The 9,087-nt window shown below is 40.1% G+C and overlaps 1 protein-coding gene across 2 annotated transcripts in view; it reads left to right on the top strand.

Moving 5' to 3' along the window:
* Nucleotides 1–732: 732 nt before the first annotated feature.
* Nucleotides 733–9,087, top strand: part of LOC114054260 (transcription elongation factor A protein 1) — a 37,726-nt gene continuing 29,371 nt past the window's right edge. The window contains exon 1 of one of the 2 annotated variants that reach the window (XM_027877441.1): nucleotides 733–960. In XM_027877441.1, coding sequence (XP_027733242.1) covers nucleotides 748–960 — 213 coding nt within the window. In that variant the 5' untranslated portion in view covers nucleotides 733–747. Of the gene's footprint in view, nucleotides 961–1,747; nucleotides 2,038–9,087 lie in introns of those variants that run through there. The other variant, XM_027877442.1, reaches the window with a different exon arrangement.

Raw genomic sequence — 9,087 nt, 5'->3', positions numbered from 1 at the left:
AAGACTTTTTTTTTTTTTAGAACACCTGAGCCAAATGGTCATCTTACACTGGCTGTCTGTGGGAGTCTGGTTCCCCTTCTCTACACTCTTGGTGACCTCATCCTCTCCTATGGCTTTATCTCTGTTGATCCATCCTTAGTCTCTTTTGAATTCCAATTCTTTATCACTATCTGCCAGCAAGACATTTCAAACTCAACTGTAGGCATCTCCAATTCAACAAGTCCAAAGTAGAATTGTCTTTTCCCCAAAACTCATCCTTCTTCCAAACTTATTTTTGTCATCCTTTCAGATTAGAAATGGTGTCATCTTCATCCCAGATATCCAATTAATTGCCTACGCTTCTTCTACTCCCACAAGATATCCACAAGATGTTTCAAATCTCTTTCCTCTCTACTGGGGGATAAGGGGTGGAGGGAAAGGAAGAGCTGCTACTCTACTGCAGTCCTTAATCACTTCTGTAAAGTACTATTGCAATAACCTCCTAATTGGTCTCCCTGTATCTGGTCTCTCTTGACTCCAATACATCTTAACACAGCTGCCAAAGAGGTTTTCCTAAAGCTCAGATCTGACAATATCCCTTCTCTACTCAATAAACTCCAGTGGTTCCCTATTTCCTTTAGGATCAAAAATTATTATTATTATTATTTTGCATTTGAAGCTGTTTACAACTTGGCTCCGGTTTACATTTCCAATCTTATACATAACTCCTCTTCTCACACAGATCAGGACAAAAAGTCCAAGGTATCTATGGTCCACCCAAATAGACCTTGCTCTTGCTCACATTGGAGACACTCCCTCTTCTCAGTGCCTTTGAATAGGCTGTCTTCCTATCTGGGATCTCGCCCTCTAATCGTCTTTTCTAAGGCTCGGCTCGGGTACCAAGTTCTAAATAAGGCCTTTTCTGATGCTTCCAGCTTGCTTGTGCCTTCCTCCCCCGGCATATTTCCTCTTGTTTACTTTGTAAGTATTTAAAAATGCATATTGATATTTGTCTTTATATTCCTAGATAGGTACTTGTTGGTTGGTTGAAGGGAAGCTATGAATTCCAAGACTGGCGAGGAGGGGGCGTGCATTACCACCACGGGGGTGGGGCGGGGGCAGCGCAACTTTCACAAAACGTTTTGGATGCAACTTCGCATCCCAAAGTGGGCGAAGGAGATCGCCATTGGGGAACAGGTAGTAGACTTGTTCGGCTGGGACACAGAATGAGTAACATGGGAAGAAACATGGAAAAAGCGCTGGAAAAGTGGGCGGGGGCGCCAGATTGTGGAGGGCTGCCTCTGCTAGCCTTGAGGGAATCTAGAGAAAGTCTGGAGAATCAGTTTTGGAGGGAAAGATTATTAACTTTGTTCAGAAGCACGGGGCTGTGGGCATCAAAAGCAGCGAAGAGGGCGCGACGAGGGGACTCGGAGGAGAGCGATTCTTTAAGTTCAGGCGGGAATTGAAGTCCTGAACGAGGGTGGCGCCGGTGAGGCTCGGAGCGGACTAGGCTTTCACGCTCCCTCCCTTTTTTTCCAAGCCTCCCACCCCACCCGGTCACTTTGTCTAAAGACTTCGCCGGCAAAGTCCGGGCTTTCTGGTTGGCCTTTTAGGCGGGTTATTCCCAAGGCCGTCAGCCCCCTGCACCCAGCCAGGCCGAGCTGGAACCACTTCCGCCTTTTGATCGCGCCTTAGACCCGCCTTCTCTTCGGTTATCGGGGGTTGATTCGTGCTGCCTGCCCGGCGCCGCCAATGAGTTGATTGAGGCTGTCTGCGCCTGGGAGGAGCAGTCGCCGACGCCCGGTCTTTATTTGTTGCTGAAGGGGCCTGGGCCTTGGTTCTCGTTGTGTGGCTCTTCTTTTTGTCACTTGTTCTGGGACTCCTACTCGTCTCTCCCGCGCCCGCTCTTTTGACATCGCCCTTTTGCCCCCGCTTCTCCCGCGTCCCGTCCCCACGGGGTGTGGGGGGGGTGGGGTTGCAAAACCCGCCGGAGCCATGGAGGACGAAATCATTCGCATCGCCAAGAAGATGGATAAGATGGTGCAGAAGAAGAACGCGGTGAGCGAGGCGCGCGGGGCGCGGGGCCCGAGCGCCGGGCGGGACCGGCGTGAGGTAGCGCGCGCTCCGACATCCAGGCCGGCTCGCGCTGAGGCGGCCCCGGGGCTGGGGGGTGGGGAGGGCAAGCCGTTCCAGCCTCCGCTGGGGCCCCCGTCGGGGCCTCGCGCTCCAAGCCCCGGGGCTGGGGGGGGGAAGCGCAGCGCAATGGGCTGCCCCGCTCCTGGGGGACGCTGGGAAGCACGAGCAGCTCCGGGCCTGGGCAGGGGGGGGCGGGTCAGGGGGAGCCCGAGCCCGGAGTCTCCATCTGGGCGAGGTGAAGCCGGGCCGAGCGCGAAGAAGCCGGGGCTGCCGTGCGGCGGCACGTGAAGGCGCCCGCCCCCGACCCCTCCCCCGCGGCTCGGGGGAGCGCGCTACGAGCGGGGCTGCGGGCCGCTCCCAAGTTTTACTTACGAGGGGAAACGAGGCCGGGGGAGGGGGGCGCCGAGGAGCGGGAGAAACGGAGAAACGGAGGGACGTGCGTGTGTGAGGGCTTGGGGCCGAGGAAAGCCAAGTCGTGATTCCGGCGGCCGCGCTGGGAGTGAAAAAGGTCTTTTTTATCTCTTCTCCGGCGAGAGCCCGGGGAAATTGGGAGGCTCGTGTGTACGTACACACACACTCTCTCACACTCACACAGTAACACACACTCTATCTCCCTCTCCCCATTTCCCTCCCCCTTTTCCTCTTATATCAGGGTTTTGGGTTTTTTTTTGGTTTTTTTGTGTGACACCCTGGGCAGCTTGAGGACAGCCCCTTTCTCATAATACTGCTTCAATAGCAAGTACAGTACATAAGTATAAAGGATATTATTTCCTTCTGAAGTACATGGGTAAACCATTTAGATTTAAATATAATCGTATTTAAAAAAAAAAAGTTGGTGAACCCAGGCGAAAAATTCCTACTACGCTGCGTAATGTCTCTGTAAACGAGATGTAGCTCGTGTATTCAGAGGCCTAGTGCCTGATGCAAAGTAAGCACGTAATAAATGTTTATTGATTGATTTTATAAATAAGGGCAAGTTACAGACTTGTAGATAAATTCACTGATTAAATCCTTTTTTTCATAATACAGAGGAAAATAATTTTATCGACTTTTGCCCAGAAAAGCTTATATTAGATGAAAGATGTATAAACTGCAAGCCATTGTTATAATTGATATGTTGTGAACTTTTCTAACTACTCTAGAGCTCGTGATGAGCTTTTTTTTGTCCCTACCGAACAGCTTAGGTGACATTTTCCAAATGTTAACAATTAATGCTCTAACCTCCCACCCTCCCTTAATCTCAGTCACAATATCTGGAGGGTGATAATCTGTTCTTTCCAGATCAACATTGGGATTACTGCTGTGGTAGTTAATGAAATGTCACATGTGTATGAGGAAAGGAGTCTTTCTTTTTTGCCTATACTTTACTATACTGGCTTGAAATTTCAGGAAACTTTCCATAGTTGGCACTACGTGTCTTCGTTCACTTTCTATGAAGTTCGTTTTTAACTTTACAAGTTTTGCTTCTAATTGTTCCTGTCTCTAGGTGGAATGATTTTTTTTCCCCCAAATCAAGAATGAAGGAAGAAGAGAAAGGGAGAAATACATGGCATTACTCTGACTAGAATTCGTTTATTTAAAAAAAAAAATGGAATGGCAACTTAGGTTATAGGAACATAGAGGCCATCAAATCCAACCACCTTAATTTACAGATGAGTAAATTGAGGCATAGTTCATTGACTTCACCAGGGTCACACCGTGGCAAGATTTGAACCAAGGTCTTTCTGATTCCAAGTCCAATTCCTTATCCTCCAAGTAATATTGCTTGGGGGGGGGGATTCCCCCCACCCCCAGGTGTTTGGGTAATGATCACTTGTCATACATGTTGTAGAGGGGATTCTTATTGTGGACTGGACTACATTGTTTCTGAGGTCCTTTCCATCTGTCTGATTAAAACACCCAAAGGTGAAAATGTTAAGACTTAAAGAATTTGATGATATATTTGACTTAGAAAAGTCCACTTCTGTTTTCCCCTAATTTATGGCATTTAAAGGTGCTTTTTTTTTCTTTTTCTGGTTGACTGTTTAATACTGCTTAGCTGCTATATTAAGTTTCTATCTGTTAATTTATATTTGTGATATCCTTTTCCTGTGAATACTTTACTCAAGGCAATTTAAAGCTCCCTCAGGTAAACATTTTTTGTTTTATATTTCTTTTGTTTTTTTTTTCCTATAAGTTTTAGTGCTATATTCTTTACACAAGTGCACTATAAATGCCTTTGTGTAGACCTAGACACATACTGATGGCCAACAAAATTCTACTGTATCATTTTTCCCCCTTAAAATCATACTATGTAGGCAAATGTCAAAAAACATAAATAGGAAATGAATGAAGCAGGAAGGCACCTTTGAGAGACTAGTCCAAACTAAAGTTCTTTAGTTCTGTGAAATAAAAACATTTTAGGAATAAATTGGATTGGGGTTTATAAACTTAAATGCTGATGTATAAAATTCTTTCTGAAATTAAAAAAATAGGTGACATTAGTTATACTTTCATGTCTGTATTCTAGTTAAACATTTGTACTATTTTTCTTTTGACTTAGGGCAGATTACTTGAGCCATGTATCAGTGACTGATGAAGCCTTTCTGTTACATTTATTTTGTTCTCTAAATTAGGTCTTATGATGCTTGATTGCTCAGTCATGATAGTACATATTGTGAATCCCTTCTTCTGATAGCAGAATTAAATTATTTTTGTGTGGGGTTATCTTAATGCAGTTTGTCTTTTTTGGTTCTTTAAAATCTGAAGACCTGAGGAAGAAAAAGAAATCTGAAGACCTCTTTAATACCTCAGTGAATCTGAGATCCGATCACAGTACTCTATCCAATACCCCTGTGTTACTCTTTTTTTAATTTAATTTATTTTCTTTTCCCTTGTGTTACTCTTGATGGTATCTTCCATAAATCCTAACCAAAGGGTCTCTTAAAATTCCTTAGTGTATTTGGGGTCTGCAAAACACATACTTCTGCTCTGGAAGAGTTTGCACCTGGTAAAATTTTTACTTTTAAAAATACAGAGTTTGCCATATGTTATTCTTTGCAGTAAGTATTCCAAACAAAAGTTTAGTTAGAGATATGATAAGTTGAGGTATTCTCTGATTTTCAGAATAGCTAAGTTACAGGTAAGGTGTTTGTGAAATGAATCTTATTTTGCCTTTGATTTTGATTATAAAATTGGAGCTGTATTTCTGTAGAAAAAAATTCTTCTGGTAAAGTGAATAGAAAACTCTGAAATGCTTATTGGGTGGTGTTAGTGAAAGTGCTTTGGGGCCACTTTTCTAACTGTTGCTCCTTCCCAATTCTTCTAACTATTGCTCCTTCCCAGTTCTGGGATGTCCTTTTTTCTAAACCATAATAAATTTTCATGGAATCAAAGAATAGAGAAGAGACCTCAGAAGCCATCTAATTCAACCCATACCTGAATGAAAATTCTCTTAGAATGACAGACAACTGGTAGTTTGAATTTGTTTCAAATCCTTCCTGAGACAGTCATTGTTAACCTCTGTGTTCCTCAGTTTCCTCAACTTGGAAATGAGGCGATTGAATTCTGACCTCCAAGGTATTTTCCAGTTCTCAGTCTGATCTTATGACCCTCTAGTAAGCAACATCCTTCCAAGGAAGTCCATTCCACTTTCGGATAGCTCTAATTTGGGGGAAGTTTTTCCTTAAATAAAAACAAAATTTTCCTGTTTTATAACTTCTACTGATTATTCCCTGGACTTTACAGAATGAACTCCTCAAACTTTTTTTTTTAATTTATTGTGTCTAATACATCTTGTTACATATAATTAGTAAGTGCACCTATATAATACAGTTTATTCAGTTCTTAAGATGAGTGATTTTTAAATGACTAAGTGTAGGGAATCCTGTTTGCCAGTTGTCTGAAGTGAGAAATGATATATCCAATTTTTAATTATCCTTTAGATGCTGGGATAGTACAGCTAAAAATCCATTAATAATTCTGCAATCTCTTTTTATGCAATAATTTCAGTCTTTGCCAACAAGTATCAAGCAATTGAGAACCGTTGGGAAAAAAATGAACTGATTTGGCTTTGTCATCTTCTCCTTTGTATCCTGTATAAGTGCCACAGTCAACAACTGCAATGAAGAAGAAGTAAAGGGTCTGACTGGTCAAAAAGGTGGATTATCTGCCCTTGAATAAAAGTCTCTTGAACACTTGCATATATGATTGAGGTAGAAAAAATTTGTGAATCAATGTTCGAAGAACTGTAACTAGACACTTGTATTTTTAACAGGTCTTTAAATTTCACATTGAAGTAAAGACTCTTACCTTCTGCTTTCAACTATGTATGGTGCAAAGCCATGTACTGTTGTGGATGCAAGGTAGTCAGGAAGACCTGGATTCAAGTGTTCCTTCTAATTAATGCTAGCTCTGTAGTCCTGGGTAAATTCCCAGTGTCATAAGCACCTATCTAAAACTAATAATGGGAAAATTCCCTAGACAGATGAAATCATAGGACCAGACCAAAAAGTATTTTAATAAGCATGTTGAAGAGAGGCACTGTAGAGAGCTAGGAAGATCTGAATTTCACCTCTTGACACACATTGACTATGTGATCTTAAGGCATGTCATGTAGCATCTCAGTGCTCTAGGCCAGTGGTGTCAGACTCAAATCAGACCACTAAACAGTACTTTGTGGGCTGTTCATTGACTTAGAAAACCACACATTAACATTATCTATGTTCTATGTATTTTAATTTTGTTTAAATATTTCCTAATTGCATTTTAATCTAGTTCTGCCTATACTCAGGACACCCTACTCTAGGCATCTCTAAAATTATGAATTATGGGTGTTTTTCTCATCCAGGAATTCTTCATACAAATGAAGTCACGGGTCCAGTTCCTATCCTTATGTTGACTTCAGCATGTATTAAAGGTTTAGGAAAAACAGGTGGAATATTTGCTGTTCTACTAATTGTATTTATTAAGTTTTAAGGTAGGTGGACTTTCCTTAACCAGGTTAAAAAAAGCTTAACAGGTACACCCAACTCTTATCCAGCTTACTCTCCCATATTAATGTTTCTTTTTGAGTGCTTGTAGGTACTAATGACAAAAGTCATTAGTCACCTTCATAATTCAGGAGCCAATTCCGTATCACGTGATGATGTTGGCTGTATTTTGTCAATAAACAGAGTCTTTTAATTTAATTATGGAGACCCTGAAGAGAGTTTAGATTAAGTTTTATTTGGAGGAAATTTGTTTAGACTGTGTATAGACAGAAAGGATAAGTAAGGCGAGAACTTCATTATAGTTTTGAAGGTAGTTTATGTGGGCAATGATGAACAGATTTCTTAAGTTTTCTTTTGAGGGACTTGAGGCTGAATGGTATTGGATTGCATCAGTAGTAATTGAGGTTTGATGTTAGAATTCCCTGGGTTGAGTCATAAATATGTTATATGGTAGACTGATAATTTTCTAGATATAGACTATTCAGTGTTCACAGTCTATAGCTACTGTATCAAGAAAGTTTAATTTTTCCAACTTTTGGTGTAAATGGATAAAAAAGGCATTCCCTCCTCTTCTCAATTGTAGTTACGACAATCATCCGATATAAAAATTTAAGCAATTGGATCATGTAAAGCAAGGTAATTAGAAATCATAGTATCTATTCTAAGAATAGTTGGTCTTTTTAGCTTTATTACAAATTAAATTTTCTAATAGGTAAAATAGTTCTGTTAACAGTTATTTCAGGAGGGGCAGCTAGGTGGTGCAGTGGGTAGAGCACTGGCCCTGAAGTCAGGAGGACCTGAGTTCAAATACAGCCCCAGACCAAACACTTAACACGTACTAGCTGTGTGACCTTGGGCAAGTCACTTAACCCCAATTGCCTCACTAAAAAACAAAACAATTATTTCAGGAGCCTGGTGACCTAAAATTGTAATGATGATTATTGTGTCGTCGTTGGAGATTTCTTTATGACTCATAACCATTTTGTCTTAGCAATCCTTCTTGCAGTATTATTGATGTACTGCACTGAGCCGTTTCTGCATTATACATTTGAACTAAGTAATGTAAGAAATTATCTTGTTCCATAATAAAGTGTTAATGTTCCATATTAAAGTATTAATGAATCTCTACTAGATCCCATATATCCAACTTTCAATTAGTATTGTGAACTAATTTTGGCTTTGAAATTAAACTGATTTCTTTCTTCCTCTTGCATCATTATCAGTAGTAGATGCTGTAATCTAAGAGTTGATGTTAAATCTGGCTTTGATTTTAGCTTTTCATTGCCAGTTAAATGCAAAATATGGTTTGAATGCAGATAAACATTACAAATAAGTATATATATTTGAGGGATTCCATTTTTGGTCTCAGTTCAAAAAGATGAAAAGATTGAGTCTTGAAACTATAAGATATTAACTTTTCCAGCTAATTCAGGAATGTATGCAAATTACAGTGTTTTTAGTTCTTTTTTATCTTTGATAACTGCCAAAAATGGGAGGGAGTCTCTCCTGAAATTTCTAGGAGGTACAAAGATTTTTCTTATTTTCTTTGACCTCAGTTTTCCTGGTAAAGCACATAGCTTAAGTTTTTAGTTGTAAACTATACAAAGCTATTTTGTTTAGCGAATCCATGGAAAAATATAACCAAAAAAATCATACAGACTGAAAATACATAGATGACTTGTCATTTATACTGGTTGAGGATGTAGACAAATTGATGAGAATGTGTGTGAAAAATTTAGTGTGAGTTTTAAGTTATAGATCTTTTATAAAAGAATCTCATGTGTATATATATATATGAGAATCATTATCATATGTATCATAAAATCATAAAAATATAATATATAAAAAAACAGAGGTTGATAAATCTTTCTTAATACAATAATACTTCTGAAGAANATGAGAATCATTATCATATGTATCATAAAATCATAAAAATATATCATAATATATAAAAAAACAGAGGTTGATAAATCTTTCTTAATACAATAATACTTCTGAAGAA

This window comes from Vombatus ursinus, unplaced genomic scaffold (genome assembly GCF_900497805.2).
Source record: "Vombatus ursinus unplaced genomic scaffold, bare-nosed wombat genome assembly UNPS02014812.1, whole genome shotgun sequence".
Classification (NCBI taxonomy): Eukaryota; Metazoa; Chordata; class Mammalia; order Diprotodontia; family Vombatidae; genus Vombatus; species Vombatus ursinus.
This window is presented reverse-complemented; position numbering and strand designations above follow the sequence as displayed.